We start from the raw sequence: 17,683 nt of genomic DNA, 5'->3' as shown, positions 1-17,683 counted from the left end.
CACCATCATAGAGAAGCTCTCCAATTAAATAGATAATATGCTATGCCAAGTCTTACATATTTACAAATCAACCCAATATATGGTGAAAATAAGAAAAATGAATTGTGTGAATTTAATATAAAATTAAGCTAATTCAGTACTCTGGAGCTGGAACTTTGTACATTTAACAGAATCCAGGAATTCCTGTCATGGCTCAGTGGAAATGAATCTGACTAGTATCCATGAAGACACCAGTTTGATCCCTGGCCTCGCTGGGTTAAGGATCCAGAGTTGCCATGAGCTGGGGTGTAGGTCGCAGACATGGCTTGGATCTGGCATTGCTGTGGCTGTGGCTATGGCTGGTGGCTACAGCTCCAAATCAACCCCTCGCCAGGGAACAAACCTCCATATGTCTCGGGTGCAACCCTAAAAAAAAATAAATAAAGAGAATGCAGGAAGCTGGCAGCCCACACAATGAAGTAGGGTAAATAATCAGTCTTTGCATTCCTCTCACTACTCTGCAATTTCCCCCAGGGGTCTTAAAGAAGGCAGAGTATAAAGGTTCTTTCAAAAGAGATTTTAATGAGTGAAAGCCTGTCTTGAACCCTGGAGTATTCTCTTATGCTCTGCTAGCCTTGGGTTCATCTCCAGAGGACTCTGGTTTGGGCTTTAATCAATCCAAGTTTGGAGGAATTTCTGAAGTCAGCTGAACGGTTTAGACCATTTTTAAAGTGAAACGGGTTGGGGGTACAACCAAAAGAGAGATGAGGTGAACCGAATGCAGTGGCCTCCTAACATGGCAGCGCTTGCGCCGTATTCCTCCTAAGGCCACTGAGCTTTCCGTTTAGTCGTCAGCCTTTTACAGAAATGGCAAGAAGGCAGTCAACATATTCATACACATTTTTCCATGACGTATTAAGTATGTAACCAGAAAACAGAAAAACCATCTATGCACTTTATAGAGGCAATGAGAAATTGAAAAGTGTTTCATTACCATTATTAGCTGAATTTAAATAGCTCTAGTTCCACAATCTAATATTGCCAGAGTAGGATTTCTTAAAACAAATTTTAACATCTTTTTACTTTTCTGTTAAGATGAGGATTTATCAAACTGATCTCTTCACAATTTAATGATAGATCTATTTACTTTCCAACCAATTTTCTTTTAAAAATGAAATTATGTTGAATAAAGCAGCTTCTTTCTGGAGGAAAGGCAGGTGTTAGACATGAAGAGAGGATGGTTTCTAACATTGTTTGTTGACACATGCAGCAGATGCTTCCCTCTGGGCCAAGATCAGAATGCAGAATCATTTCAGTGGCTTGAAATGTTTATGAATTTGCCACAAGGCAAACTGATACTCCTGCTCTTATTAAAAAAAAAAGAAAAGAAAACCAAAAAACCACTTCTGTGCACAAACCATAAGGCAGTGATACATTAGTATTTACATTTATTTCATGTATGCAGTTTACACACTCACTATTGAACAAAACTGGAATGCAAACAAATATACAAATACCATAATAAGCATTATCAAATAAAATAACTGGCACTAGTGTTATAAGCATATTAATGGGCCTGGTGAGAAAAAGTGATGAAAGAAGACTGCAGCCCATGGCATTTTTCTTTTTACCAAAAGAAAACGCTCAGTAGCACCATAATGGTAATACTTAAAAGAAACATTGAAGATGGGACACTTTAACTGCTATCACGGAGGTTAGCCTGTTTTATTTAAGTGAATTATATAGGAAGTTAACGGCACAGGCAGTATTTTGGCCAACTTCTGTTTATGTCAGCTGAACATCTTCCATAAACAAAAGCAAAGGAAAATAAAGCCAGCCACATGTGGACCCCTACTTAGTACTCGGTACAAACTCTGCACCTTGCTTTGATTTCATGACTGGAGAAGATACATGTGTGTTAAAAACTGAGGTTACTAAAGCCTGAGTGTGTCTTTGGTAGGCTAATACTTTTTCAGCATTATTGTTGTTAATCGTATTTATGTTTAGCTATCCTGTGTTTTTCTACATAATCCAAGGTGGCTAAAGAGGACATTATGGAAAACAATACAGCAAAATCCTCAAACGAGTAGGCCCTTAAAATCCAGTCTATTCCAAAGGCACCAAGATTCAGTGGGATGCAAAATTCCCCTTAGTCAAAGGTGACTTTTTTGGTAATACTTACAAACTACTGGAATTTTATTTTGCAGTTTTATATATCTTATTTGGTGCTGTCAGTATACTTAATTACCTACTTTTACACTTTTCTTCTAATATGGCAACAACAACATACAAGATACATTAAGAGTACCAGGTATTTCTATTGCAAAGGTGTGCAAAAACTGCCACAATTTTGCTCAAAGTGTCTAAGTATCCAAATGGTAGCAATTGGGCTGCATTAAGCTGTATATATCCACACTGCATATGATGAAAAAAATGAAATTTATGCCCAGTTATGAACAGAAATGTTACAAAGAGTATTATATACTGAGAGTAACCTGCAAGGTTCTTTAAACAGTATCCCTTAGTGGTTTCAATAAAATGTCACTAACCACTTAACCCTAAGCCTCAAGTCCTCTTCATAAGAATGCTGTGGAACTGCATTAGTATTTTATATTGATTATAAATTAAGCCAAATTTCTATCTAAATACACAAGTATGTGCTTCAAGCAACGTTTTGTGGCAAACACACAAAACATAATTTTCTTAGGAATTATTGTCCTTACAATAATGCACTTTTAAAGCCTTCATTTCATAGTTTGGTAATTAATATCCACACGAAACACAATGCTTTGCTGAACATAGAAAATGTATCTGCCTTATGACTACATAACCCGGCATTTGCTGGTAACTTGAAACTTAAAATAGTCAGGAGTAGTTCAACCAGCTCCAAACAAGGTTTTTCAAGTGGTAATTATTTTGCAGCATTTATAGGTCTATATATCAGTCTGAATTGCAACTTTTAATTCCATTGTCTGATGTGAGTGGTTGTTATTTGTTTCTTTTAGTGCATTACCAAAATATAAATCAACATTGGGCCTTATTCCATTGTTACTGTGTTCTTCAGCAATATGATTCAACTGCGGATCTTCTGAACACGAAGCAGTTTTAGTAAGCACAGAAATGCTACACTGATGTGGGGAATTTTCCAGACGGTCATTTTCTACCTCAGGAAGAATGTTAACAGTAGCAAAGCGGGCATGATAATCAGTTGAACCATGGCTACAAGAAGTTTTCATGCTTTCTAGGTCAGAACAACTAAATTCAGAAAAATGACTAGAGTGGGAATCTGCTACAGATGGCATACTGTCACTGAGGGATGGAGCCTCAAATTCACTCGAGTTCGTGCTTTGTTGTTCTAACAGTTGTGCATCCATGTCCTCTCTGGTCTCATTTATCTTCATGTTACTCTTTTTCCTCAATTTACCACTTTTTGATTTCTTTCCTGCTGTTGCTTCTTTGGACCACTTGGTGGCACTGGATTTACCTTCAGGCAAACCACCAGACGAACCCCCAGGATGACTTCGGGCAGCACTGCCATCGTCTACACTGCTGCTTCCACTGTTGTGCCTGAATTTGGATGGCTTTGATTCAATATCTACTTGAACCTCCATACTGTTGCCTTCTCTGGAACATAAGAGTAACAAATGTAAATTTTTGATTTCCTCTCTTTTTTTTTTTAAATGAAAATGACAGCAAAAGGGGAGGGGTTTCTGTGTGAAAAATTCTAAGATGATATAAAAGCTATCAGAACAAATCAACTAAAGGAAAAAAGCTGCTTGAAATAAAAAGACTGTTTTTATAATAATGCTTCAATTTAAAAAAAAGCAACTACACATATTGCTTATGCTATTCCAGGTACTATGCTACCTCCTCCATTTTTTTTCCAGAACAGCTTTATTGAGATATAATTTGTGTACCATAAAATTCACCTGCTTAAGTACGCAATTCAGTGGTTTACAGATATTCAGAGAGCTGTGCAAATGTCACTGTTATTGAACTTCAGAACATTTTCATCATTCCCACAAGAAACTCTGCATCATTAGCAGCCAGTCTTCTCTCCCACTCTTCCCTCCCCTCAACCCCCTGCAACCACTAATCTACTTTCCGTCTCCATGGATTTGCTGATTCTGGACATCTCACCAATTTTCTTTTTCCAAAGAACCTAATAGTAGATAACCATTATTCAGAGTAATTTTGCCTAATGATAGGAATAACTCTTTAGAAATTACTTTTAAAAACACTTCTGACTTTACAACATAAATTCTTTCCTTACTTGTCCAATGGGATGTAGGAATTTAGAATGGATCCTGCCATTGCCTTAGTGCTGGCATTATCACTAACTGTTCCCAAACTGACAGTGCCAGATTCTCCACTTAGACTGTACCGTTCTTTCTGTACATCTGCTTGTACTTCCAACCTTAAAGAGAGGAGGATCAGATAAAAACCAAAATTACAGATAATATCAGTACTATTGTCACATGTGTATGTTTTCTTAATTCAATAACAAGAAGCTATTTTAGAAACAAGCATAAACATTATTTTTCTTAGTTTCTTTTTATTTGATTATTCAAGCAGTATAACAAACAGTACCAGCCATCCAAATAAAATGGGGAAATTAGCTGTTTGCCAAATAAAGTAATAACAGAGTAATAATATAAAAAGAACATAAGGATTTTTTTTTTGCTTTTTGCTATTTCTTTGGGCCGCTCCCACGGCATATGGAGGTTCCCAGGCTAGGGGTCAAATCGGAGCTGTAGCCACCTGACCTACGCCAGAGCCACAGCAACGCAGGATCCGAGCCGCGTCTGCGACCTACACCACAGCTCACCGCAACTCCGGATCCTTAACCCACTGAGCAAGGGCAGGGACCGAACCCGCAACCTCATGGTTCCTAGTCGGATTCGTTAACCACTGCGCCACGACGGGAACTCCCCAGAACATAAGGATTTTAACTTAAACGTGACCATTATTCTCACTCAGGATAGGGAACTTTTGCTTGCCATGTTTCAGACCAAAATACCAAATTTGAATACATTAAAAATGATTCTACATAATAGATCAGTGAATCAAAAAATCCTGGGTATCTCTATGTTAAAAATGGTTCTAAATATAACACCACTCTCTTTAAAAAAGACATAATAATATATACCTCTATAATTTAAGAGTTGTGCTTAAAAAGCACACTCCCTAAAAATAAGATAAACATAACCAACTTATTACTTATTTATTTATTTTTTTTACAGTCAAACCTGTGGCATATGGAAGTTCCCGGGGCCAGGTGTCAAATCAGAGCTGCAGCCGTGGCCTATGCCACAGCTATAGCATCGTGGGGTCTGAGCTGCATCTGCGACCTATGCTACAGTTTACAGCAATGCTAGACCGTTAACCCACTGAGCCAGGCCAGGGACTGAACCCACATCCTCAGAGACAACACTGGGTCCTTAACCCATTGAGCCACAACAGGAACTCCCCAATATATCTTTTAATTCATGTACTGTCTCATGTATTAAGAAAAGAAAAAAGCTAATAAGCAGAAGTAAAGAAAACTAAATTAAAGAGGAAATAAGCAAAGATAAAAATGTTTTAACTTATGTTTATCTGGATTTTTTTGGTAAAAAGATTTTGTGAGAATTAAATAACCATTCATACATAAAAGGACCCAGGCAAATTAGCCTGGCCTTAGTTCATGCATTCCTGGATATCCTTCAGCTAATGCCTCATTTCCCAACATCCAGCTGTGGCCGCCTCCAGTGATAAGGACCAGGCTTAAGAAGTGGCTTTACAGTGTTTACTGAAGCAACTCCCACTTGATTTATAACATGGAAACTCAGACAAGTGCAGTGAAAAAAAATGGCATAACATGAACCCTTGGACTTGGTTTTAACCTCATCAAGTCTTACTCACTGTTCACCACTAAATTACTTTTTTTTGTTTGTTTGTTTTTTTTAAGGCCACCCACAGCATATGGAAGTTCCCAGGCTAGAGGCTGAATTGAAGCTGTGGTTGCCGGACTACTCCACATCCACAGCATCACAGGATCCAAGCTGCACCCACAACTTACACCGCAGCTCACAGCAACACCAGATCCCTAACCCACTGAGTGAGGCCAGGGATCAAACCTGCGTCCTCATGGATACTAATCGGGTTCTTAACTCACTGAGCCACAACAGGAACTCCTAAATTCATTTTCTGAAACCTTTTTGTTTTCAACCCTGAGACGGTAGGGTTATACGTAATCATTATGCTTTGTGTTAAAAATTCTTCTCATCTAATTAATAATTTGCAGTTAAGGGAGTTTCCCTCATGGCGCAGCGAAAAAGAATCTGGGAACCATGGGGTTGTGGGTTCCATCCCTGGCCTCGCTCAGTGGGTTGAGGATCTGGCGTTGCCGTGAGCTGTGGTGTAGTTCGCAGACACGGCTCAGATCTGGTGTTGCTGTGGCTGTGGTGTAGGCTGGCAGCTACAGCTCCGATTGGACCCCTAGCCTGGGAACCTCCATATGCTGCCAGTGCGGCCCTAAAAAGACAAAAAAAAAAAAAATTGTAGTTAAGGAAAAAACACAACAAAGAACATCTTTCTTACCTGTTGAAACAGTTTACCATGGCGCTTCCTGACAAACTCCCTGTTATACTGGCTCCAGCTAGTGCCATGGTGCTGGCTGTTTCACTCAGGTTGTCCCGGATGGCTCCTATTCGATCCATGTGGCTTCCACTTGCACTCAAACTGCCAGTCAGACCACCAACACTTCCCTCCCCTATGCTAGGGTTGTGTCTTGCTTCTGCTACTGAAGTTGTGTCTAAATGCAAATATTTCAAAGAAATTAAGTAAGTATGATTGTTAATTTCCCTTTCCTTAAAAACTTCCATGATTTCAGGTAGCACATATTTTCATATAAAGTTTAAAATATGCACAGGAGTAGAAAAGATGTCTGGAGTCAGGGACAGTTAACTATGGGATAAGAGTAAAGGGAAGCATTTCACAGAGTAAAGGGAGGCTGGTCCACAGTTTTAAATAGTCACTACAGGCATACCTTGGAGATACTGTGGGTGTGGTTCCGGACCATGGCCAGAAATCAAGTAAGTCACAGTGCACAGAAAGGTTATGTTCACTATAATCAAGAGTGCAATAGCATTCTGGAGTTCCCGTCGTGGCGCAGTGGTTAACGAACTCAACTAGGAACCATGAGGTTACGGGTTCGATCCCTGCCCTTGCTCAGTGGGTTAAGGATCCGGCGTTGCAGTGAGCTGTGGTGTAGGGCGCAGATGTGGCTCGGATCCTGCGTTGCTGTGGCTCTGGCATAGGCTGGCGGCTGCAGCTCCGATTGGACCCCTAGCCTGGGGACCTCCAAGGGCCGCGGGTGCAGCCCAAGAAATGGCAAAAAGACCAAAAAAAAAAAAAAGAGTGCAATAGCATTCTGAACATATGTCAGACCTAACCTATGTTTCAGAAGTATCACTATTTGGAATAGTGCATGGAAACTGAGAAGCTGATTATTCATTTAAGAGGCTATTACAATAATCTAGGAAAGAAGAGAATAGCTTGGACTAGTGGAGTAGCAGTGGAGAGGGTGAGAAACAGTGAAATTATGAAGGTTAAACACTGAAGGAAGCAGTATAATTTGCTGATGGATCAGATGTAGGGTAAAAAAGAAAAAGGGACAGTAACTGAAGTGAAGATTTGGCACAGCAACAGCAAGAATGGAGAAAAGCTACTTAACGAGGTGAGGATGACTAAGAGGACAATAGGTTTTATATTTTATTTTTATCTTTATTTTTTTGCTTTTTAGGGCTGAACCTGCTGACATATGAAAGTTCCCAGGCTAGGGGTTGAATTGGAGCTACGGCTGCTGACCTACGCCATAGCAATGCCAGATCTGAGCCACATCTGCAACCTACACCACAGCCGGATCCTTAATCCACTGAGCAAGGCCAGGGATTGAACCCCAGTCCTCATGGTTACTAGTCGGATATGTTTCCGTTGAGCCACAAGGGGAACTTCCGAGGACAATGGGTTTTAGAGCGAAGAGTTTAGTTACAGAGAAGTCAAGCTTGGAATTCTTGTTAGACATCCAAGTGCAGATTAAACAGGAGAGAGAGATGTACAAACTGAAGTTCAGAGGACAGTTCTAGCCTAGATATAAATTTAAGCATGGTCAGTCTATTTATTATTTAACAGAGGGGATTACCCAGGAAGTGAGTGAAGAGAAATCTGAGAACTGAGCCCTGGGAAACTGCAATACTTGGTGATCAGGAGAGGAAAATGAACGAGCAAAGAAGACTGAGAAGGAGTTGCCAAGAGAATGGCTATCTAGAGGACAAGGAGAGAAAATGTTTCAAGAAGGAGGGCATGGTCTACTTTGCCAGGTGTACTGTTATATTAAGATGAAAAGCAAGAACTGACCACTATACAGAGGTGACTGGTGACTCTGCTTTGGTGCAGCAGTAGAGAGGAAATTCTGAAATGGTAGGGACAAAAATCTGATTAAGGTGAGTTCAAGAGAGAATGGGAGGTGAGAAAGAGAACATTATCTTTGCATAGATGCCTGATTATAGGCAAACCTCAGTTAATTGTGCTTTGCAGATACTGTGTTTTTTATAAGTTAAAGGTTTTCATACAACAGTGAACTTAATCGATAAATGCGTGTTCTGACAGCTCCAGGGATGGGCTGTTCCCCCATCTCTCTCCCTTCTCCTCAGGCCTCCCTATTCCCTAAGACACAACAATATCGAAAGTAAGCCAATTAATAGCCCTACAATGGCCTCTAAGTGTTCAAGTGAAAGGAAGAATCACATATCCCTCACTTTAAATTAAAAGCCAGAGATGAGCAAGCTTAGTGAGGAAGGAACATCAAAAGCCAGGGCAGGCTGGAGGCTAGGCCTCTTGAACACTTTAGCCAAGCTGTGAATGCCAAGGAAAAATTCTTAAAGGAAATTAAAAATCCTACTCCAGTGAACACAAAAATAGTAAGAAAGCAAAACAGCCTGATATGGAGATATCGATATGGAGAAAGTTGCAGTAGTTTGGAAAGAAGATGAAATCAGTCACAACAGTTTCTTAAGCCAAAGGCTAATCTAGAGCAAGACTTTAATTGTCTTTAATTCTACAAAGGCTAAGAGAGGTGAGGAAGGTGCAGAAAAAGTGTGAAGCTAGCAGAAGTGGTTCATGAGGCTTAAGGAAAGAAGCTGTCTCCATATTATAAAAGTGCAAGAGGAAGCAGCAAGTGCTAATCCAGAAGCTGCAGCAAGTTATCTAGAAGATTTAACTAAGATAATGAAGGTGGCTATACGAAATAACATATTTTCAATATAGATGGAACACCATATATTGGAAGAAGATGCTACCTAAGACTCTGATAGAGAGAAGTCAATGCCTAGTTTTGAAGCTTCAAATGACAGATTGGCCCTCTTATTAGGTGCTAATTAATGCAGCTCATGATCTGAAGTTAAAGCCAATGCTCATTTATCATTCCAAAAATCCTAGGGTCCTTAGGAATTACACTAAATCTATTTTGCCTGTGTTCTATAAGTGAACAAGAAATTCTGGATGACAGCACATCTGATGGAGATATACAACGAGCACAAGAACTAGAATCAGATGTGGAATCTAAAGAGGTGACTGAATTGCTGCCATCTCATGACAAAACTTTCATGAATGAGTACTTACTGATGGAGAAGTAAAGAAAGTGATTTCTTGAGATGGGATATACTCCTGGTGAAAATGCTATGAAGACTGTTGCAACGACAAGAAAGAATGGAGAATTTTATATAACTTTAGTTGATAAAGCACTGGCAGGATTTGGGAGGATTAACTTAATTCCCATTTTAAAAGAAGTTCTACTGTGGGTAAAATGCTATCAAACAGCATTGCATGTGAAAGCATTACTGAAAGAAGAGTCAATATTGATACAGCAAACTTCAATGTTGTTTCATTTTAAGAAAATGCCACAGCCACCCTAACCTTCAGCAACCACCACTCTGATCAGTCAGTAGGCATCAACATCGAGGCAAGACCCTCCACCAGATAAAAGATTATGATTTGCTGAAGGCTCACATGATGATTAAAATTTTTTTAGCAATCAAGTATTTTAGAATCAAGCTATATACATTGTTTTTTAGACATAATGCTATTTTGCACTTAATAGACAACGGTGCAGTGTAAATGTAACTTTTCTATGCAGTGGGAAAGCCCAAAATTCATGTCTTGCTTTATTGTAACATTTGCTTTATTGGGTGCAGTGGTCTGGAACAGAACCTACATTACCAAGGTATGCCTGTTCTTCCCTAAGACAATTTCTTTAGCAAGAACTGTCGGAATATCTTTAGCAAAAACACATTTTTAAAGGTTTATTAACCTATACTCCCACTGGTAGTCTACGAGGTCCTTTTTGTGCTCCAGTTTTTATTCTAATTCCTATTTCTCTGAGCAGCATTAAAGATACTTCTACTCATTGGGCACCGGCATTTCCTCTTTTATGAACTGCATTTCTCTCCTATCCTTTTCTTAATGATTTGTAATGTTGTACACAAAATTAAAGATTAAAAGTCTAGAATTTCTGAGATATTACATTTCCATTGGCGGATACAGGTACCCGGAATTATTCTGCCCTCTTTCATCCACTCACCTTTCCTCAGTGGCTCTTTTCTCTGATGTACTTTTGGATGAACATCATTACGACCCGTAAGGGAACAAGGGGAATTCTGACTTGTGTGTTACTCTACAGTCTCCCCCATCCACACTATTAGTAAGTACATCGTCTTCCTTTGCTGAAAGTACTTACCTACAGCTGTGTTAGTTCCACCAACATTTATATCATTTTCATCATCAAATTCAATCCTGACTCCTTTTCCATTGCCTGCTGAAACTCCGCAACCTCCGCTTCGACAGAGAGAAATTGGAACAACGCCATAGACATAAGCTAGCATAATAGGAACACCAATACCTAAAGAGGAATTAAATCAACCATTACTAACCAAAAATTAAATCACAGAAACACACATTTTAAAAAGTCTTTTCAAGAGAAGGTATACATGAGAAAAGCGCTAGGGTTCTGCAACTCCTGCCAAAAGTGAATTCCCCTTGCTGTTAAAGGATGCAAGCAGGTTCAAAGCTTCTGTCTAGCCTATCTGGTGACACATATAAGGGGTAGAAAAAAGATATAAATCTTTTTCCTTTTTGGCTGCCCCCCGGCATATGGAATTCCCAGGCCAGGAATCAGATCTGAGCGGTAGCTGGTGATCTATGCTGCAGCTGTGGCAATACCAGATCCTTAACCCACTGTATCAGGCCAGGGATTGAATCAAACCTGCATCCCATCACTCCAGAGATGCCACTGACACCATTGTGCCATAGTGGGAACTCTGTTCACCTTTTTCAAGTTCTAGGGTTCTAACTGTATTTTGGTGGGGATTATTAACCACTAATAATTTGCCAACCAGCCCTAAGGCTAGGCTCTTGAGTTTATATTACTTTTAACCAGTATGGTTACCAAATGAAAGGCTTTATGTAACCTCAGCTTAAACTATACTTAAATATAGTAACTCTTATCTTCAACAATATAACACTCTGTTTTTCAAAATTCTTCCATAAAAGTTTAATTCTATAAAACTTGAAGTATCAGTATTTTTAAGCACATCTTACCTACAGTTACTGCAGCTACCACTGGAGATACGATTACAGACAATGTTACACCACCTGCTATGGCCAAATTCCGTTTGTGCTTTGAAACATCCTTGCCTTCATATCGATTGTGAATCTTGAAATGAAAATAAAAATGGGGATGATGGATTAAAGAAAAAACCCATTACATACTTAATTTAAATGAAATAGACATATATTTGCTAGAAGTTTAAAGTGATTTCACTCATAATTTCAGTTGTGTCCAAATTAAAAGTAAACATACTATTGTTCTTAAACCATATTCTTATATATAATTTGCTCCTTATTAATAATGTCCTTACATAAGACAGTGATTTAATAGATTTTACTTTGTGTTTTGTGTTTACTTTTAAATAGTCTTGGTAAAAGTGGTCCTTACTAATAATGTTTTGTTTTTGTTTTTGTTTTATGGCCACACCCATTGCATATGGAAGTTCCCAGGCCAGGGACTGAATCCAAGCCACAGCTGTGACCTATATAACAGCAGTGTTAATGCTAGATCTTTTAATGCACTGCACTGGGCCGAGATCAAACCTCCGACTCTGCAGTGAACCAAGCCACCGCTGTCAGATTTTTAACCCAGTGCGCCACAGTGGGAACTCCAGCCCTTATAGTCTTATTTAAGAACGAATCATGTTCTGAGCGAAGAAAAAGGAATTAAGAATATTATTTTCAACATAATTATGAGTTGGATGTTTGACCAACAGGATTACTAAGAAATTTATCATTCCACAAGTTTCTAAATAAGGATTTCTAACTGGTAAAAACCGGCTCCCAGGGGAGGTTTCTACAATCTTTTTTTTTTTTTTCCTTTAATCAACCTTAAAAAGCAGCACTAATAAGCAAACATTACCAAACAGAATCAATTTTTTCTCAGATCCCTTTCTATGAAGAAAATTTCTATCAAATGACTCAGGATCCTGGGCTCTTGTTTATAGTTCAAAGTAAGGGGGAGAGGGAGAAAAAAGAATAAATATTGTTGCCAGAGGACCAGAGTTAGATCTACTTGGCAGTAGATCTGACTTTGTGGAGTGTTAATAAACAGAACTTAGTATCACCATGAAAGTGGCTGTGAGGTATTATATGAACTTCAGGAAATAGTTCAGTATCTTTTTCTCATCCCTCTTTCTTTGAAGAGAGATTCAAAAACAGCCTCCAAAGTATACAAGGAGTCTCTAAAATAAAATACTTGACTTACAAACAATGCTACAGATGAGGCATAATAAAGTACCATTATTATCTGGTTATTTTGAAGGCTGTAAAAGGTACAATGAATCTTGTGGGATGTATTAAACAGTGAAAGAACTGGGATGGGGCGGTGGGTTAAGCATCCTCATGGATACTAGTTGCGCTCTTAACCCACTGAGCCAAAATTGGAACACCTTCATTTTCTTTTGTTGGCTGCACCTGCAGCATGCAGAAGTTTCCAGGCCAGGGATAGAACCGCACTGCAGCAGTAACCAGAGCAACAGTAATGGTAACACCAGCTCCTTAACCTGCTAAGCCACAAAGGAACCTCCTCATCCCACTATTTCTGGTTCAACATAATTTTTTGTTTTACTATTTTGTGCTACATTTTCTGTTATGTAAAGAAAAGCTCAGCTCTCAGGTACTTTATCAATCTAATAGGTTTTCCTGGGCTGGTCTGTATCCCTAAACGCTACCGAGAACACTGTTTCAATGGAAAACTAGTTCATCGACTTGCAACCATTTGATCACAAGTTAGAGAAAAGGAGATTGCTAGTGCACCTAAGACTGAACACTCAGGTAAATAATCTCTCCTCTATAAATTATTTGTAGGTATGTGCAGTACAACAGTCTCTCTTTCCCTTCTACTTCTGTTTCTAACTATCTAAATAGTTTTTGTTTTCAGCAAAAACTTGCTTTGGACAATTCTATAAAAAATGATTACAATCAGCTATTATGACTAGGATTTCAATAATTTAAGTTACTAAAACCTTCTGAAATAAATATTTGGCCCATAAATACCTATGTCTGTCCTTGGTCCCAAAGCTAATCTAAAAAATATTATGCATTATTTTTCTGATTATAATAGTAACAGATGTTGGACATAAAAAAATGTTGCTGTTACATGAATGAAGATCAGCCTTGTCTTGAGTTTGGCCCCAAAAGTCAGAACTAGAATTTTAAATAAAACAATTTAAAGGGCAACGGCCTCTAACTCAACATGTGAGTTTTCTAACACTTAAAGTAACAAAACGAGCTGCCTCAGGAGCTGCTATTGGTTTCCCCATCCCTGAAGTGTCCAAATGCTTAGTAGCTTGAATTTTATCAGGGATCTTATACAAAGAATTTATGCATCTGGGTTTAAATCCCAGCTCTGCTTCTTTCTGAGTAACTGATGATAAATTATATACATTTTCCTAAACTTCAATATTCTAACACATAAATTGCTATGAGGTTAAAATGAGTCAAAGTACATAAAACACCTAGCACACAGTTAGAATTCAACAATTGATAGTTCCCTTTTGAAAAATTCTTAAACTTGTTCTACTTGGGTACAGGGTTGATGCTAGATCATTCCTAAAGCTGTTTCTCAATTCTGAGATTCTACTAATTTAGGCAGCGGTAGACTTTCTTAGCCACTTCGTAAATTATCCCTTTAACCTTTGAAAAAAGAATTATTATTTGCTTAGCTATTGAAGTACAATTCATTTTTTAGGCCAGTAGCAACTCTTGGGTGTTCAGACTTCCACAAAATTGCTGTAATCTACAAAACAGCATGTTTACTAATAGCAGTAATCTGAGGGAAAAAAGCTTTGAAGTCAGAAATAATTCAGGAACTGTCTAATTATTCTTTGCCTGAGGACAAATATGTTATTTATCTATTATTTTTTATAGACCTGACTTTACAAGGACATACCTATGAGAAAAATGTCAGGTACATATCCTTTAATATTTTATATGTAAAGTTGATTTATAATGCAAATTTTTACTGACATTTTCAGATTCCCATCATTTTATTTAATTTTTAATTTTATTTTTTTTATTTCCCCAATACATTATTTTCTTTCCTACTGTACAGCATGGTGACCCAGTTGTATACATTCTTTTTTCTCACATTATCATGCTTCATCATAAGTGATTAGACATAGTTCCCAGTGCTACACAGCAGGATCTCATAATATTCTGATCATTTTAAAGCAAATCTACTTTTTAGGCATACATATAAGCTTGCCAAACACTGGAAAGTTATTATCTTAAAAAAAAATTGTTTAATATTTAAGATACTAAAGATGACCTTTGTCTTTCAAAACAAACAAAAACAGAAGCAAAGCAAAACCATCAATGCTAAATCTGAAGGTTTAAAGTAAGATAATAAATTAACAAGGAAGTGAGCATTTTACCTTACGGCCCACATACACAGGAATGCCAATAATCATTGCAGGGATAGCAATGCCAGCTATTAAAGCAATTCCTACAGGAGCACCAACAAGTGTTCCCAGCTGCCACAATATTTTCTTTTTTCGGCTCCAGGGTTTCTTCCCCCAAAAAGTACATCCTGATGGACTAAGGAAAAAAAAATTATAATGTAAAGTAAAAGCTGCAAAACATCACAATAACAATTCACTACCATACATTCAGCAGTGACCATAACAGAATTCTCAAACTTGAGAACGAGTTTTTTTCTCCCTTTCTTTGAATTCTGAGTTCATTAAAAGCCAAAGGAAAAAAAAATAAGGTAAGAAACATCACAAATTATATTAAAAGCATACTGATAAATGGGATTCAGGTTAAACATTTATTCATATTCCTCCACTGGCTTCAAAGCTTTAGGTTACTTTAAGGGTAAATTAATGCAAAATATGCTTATTTTATCCCTGTTTTAGGCAGAGAATTATAAATTCCCTCTGTGGCCTAAATGAATACATTTATATGTGGGAAAAATCAATGAAAATATTTATGACCTAGCATAATTACATGGGGTTTTAAATGCTAGCATTCTAGTTTAACAAAAAACAAAGCCAAATAAAAACAGAAATTTCTTATTTCCTCTTTTTTTTTGGCCACACCCCTGGCATGCACTGAATCCAAGTCACAGCAGTAACCCAAGCCTTAGCAGTGACAATGCTGGTTCCTTAACCAGCTAAGCTACCAGGGAACTCCTCTATTTCCTATTTTTGACTGTTTATTAATCCCAAATGACTAGCACAATAATTGGGTTCATGTTAAATTTATATTACCAAAATAAAACAGATTCCTTTAAGTATCTTATAGATTCCAAGTTTAAAAATACTTTGGATAATGCTTTTTTCCAAAAAAAGTCCTTTTCATCCTACAATACAGAATTACAGTTAGGTACAAATAGCCCCTTATATAAGCTTACCTTAGATAATGCAAATCTGAGATTTCTTTCATACACAACCAACAAAACTCACAACCACAGACAGCACATGTCATGTGATTACAGCTCCCATCATTCATCTTTATTATATAAGCAGCACATCGTGGACATGGCTTTATATCATCGGCTATTAAGAAAACAGACATGTTTAATATGTAAAACTGGTCTACAAATAACAATTTCTAGTAGATAATTGCAGCGCTGCCAAAAAAACTTAACACATACAGTGTGTTAATTAATAGCTTTACCCTGCTATTTTTAGTATATAAAGCACCTCCTTTTGAGGAAAGGAACATTTTTTACATTAAAATTTCAAATTGTAAACATTTTTTCAAACAGTAGCAGGACAATGAGAACAAAAGATAACAAAATAATAATATGAGAAATAAGGGTGTTCCTGCTGTGGCCCAGTGGGTCAAAAATCTGAATAGTGAGCTCAGGTTTCTGTTGAGGTGTTAGTTCGATTCCTGGCCCAGCGCAGTGGGTTAAAAGGATCTGGTGTTTCCACAGCTGTGGCTTGGGTAGCACCTGCAGCTTGGATTCAGACCCTGGCTGGGAACTTCCATATGCTACAGATGCAGCCAAAAATTTAAAAAAGTAAAATTTAAAACAAGAGAGAAACGAGAACCAAGGACAGCTCGAGGCAAACTGTGCACAATATAAAGTTTGTCTCTGCTCCTACCCTACAACTGTCTTCAAAGAGCAGCACTTCATGCTCTAGAACTTTTCTAACCATCGCCACTTAAATAAAAAGTAGCAATTCTGTGTATTATTCCTTTAACGAATGAACACTAACGGAAAGTGACAATTCGATGGTAATCTGAAGCAGTGTGAGTTTACTTCTCTTTTCTAAGTAACATCAAATGTAAGCACTCTAAAAATAATAATATAGATTATCTGTAGAAAAGCAGCCTTTTTCTTGTATTTTAATTCACACAATATATAGATGGCCCTTGTAAAGAATCAGAACCCAGATAAAACAGAGGATGTAAGAGGTCAAGGAAGGGTTATATGGTTATAAACACTTAATGGGAAACAGTTTCAGAAGTAAAGCAATCATTTGTTGATTATGCACATGACCATTTTTATTTAGTTATCTTTGTTCACTTCATTCATTTATTTAAATGCTTCATGTATGGTTACAATGCACAAAGGTGCCAAATTAAAAATCAAGTGATACATAAGAGATATCTCAAGTTATATCACTATTTTTAACTTTGGCATATATTTAAATAGCAGCCAGTAATTATTTACTGTTATTAGTAGCTGCAGACAGTTATGATATGTATAGTGCTAGTCACTGAATTCAAGCATTTGTTCCAATTTCTTACATGATAAGCATTAAGCTATACTTTATTTTTTCTTTCTATAAGTTTTATGGTCAAACTTTAGCTGTGCTTTATCAGTGATTTCAGGTTTCCTTATCATCACTTCATTTAGGGCCTGTTTTTTTTAACTTAAGTACTGGTGAATGCTCACAATTAGTGTTTTAATGATTCAAACAATTTCAAGCAAACTGAAAACACTATGTTGCCAGACTGAAACAAATGATAATTACTAGAATGTAAAAATTCAAACTATCCATTAAGTCATGACATAATCCAAAATATAAACATGTTTTGATACAAGAACCAAGTCTGCATTAAAATTCTTTTTTAACACTGGGGCAAAAATGGAAAAAAA

At 37.5% G+C, this 17,683-nt stretch overlaps 1 protein-coding gene across 3 annotated transcripts in view; it reads right to left on the bottom strand.

The window, feature by feature from the left end:
* Nucleotides 1-1,410: 1,410 nt before the first annotated feature.
* The window catches only part of RNF19A (ring finger protein 19A, RBR E3 ubiquitin protein ligase), a 71,332-nt gene continuing 55,059 nt past the window's right edge, over nt 1,411-17,683 (bottom strand). For all 3 annotated transcript variants that reach the window (XM_047783522.1, XM_047783520.1, XM_047783521.1), the window contains 7 exons: nt 15,983-16,127; nt 15,003-15,165; nt 11,617-11,731; nt 10,757-10,918; nt 6,562-6,775; nt 4,253-4,396; nt 1,411-3,603 (listed from right to left, as the gene is read on the bottom strand). In XM_047783522.1, the coding sequence (XP_047639478.1) occupies nt 2,913-3,603; nt 4,253-4,396; nt 6,562-6,775; nt 10,757-10,918; nt 11,617-11,731; nt 15,003-15,165; nt 15,983-16,127 (1,634 nt within the window). In that variant the 3' untranslated portion in view covers nt 1,411-2,912. The remainder of the gene's footprint in view (nt 3,604-4,252; nt 4,397-6,561; nt 6,776-10,756; nt 10,919-11,616; nt 11,732-15,002; nt 15,166-15,982; nt 16,128-17,683) is intronic.

This window comes from Phacochoerus africanus, chromosome 6 (genome assembly GCF_016906955.1).
Source record: "Phacochoerus africanus isolate WHEZ1 chromosome 6, ROS_Pafr_v1, whole genome shotgun sequence".
In the NCBI taxonomy this organism is placed as follows: domain Eukaryota; kingdom Metazoa; phylum Chordata; class Mammalia; order Artiodactyla; family Suidae; genus Phacochoerus; species Phacochoerus africanus.
This window is presented reverse-complemented; position numbering and strand designations above follow the sequence as displayed.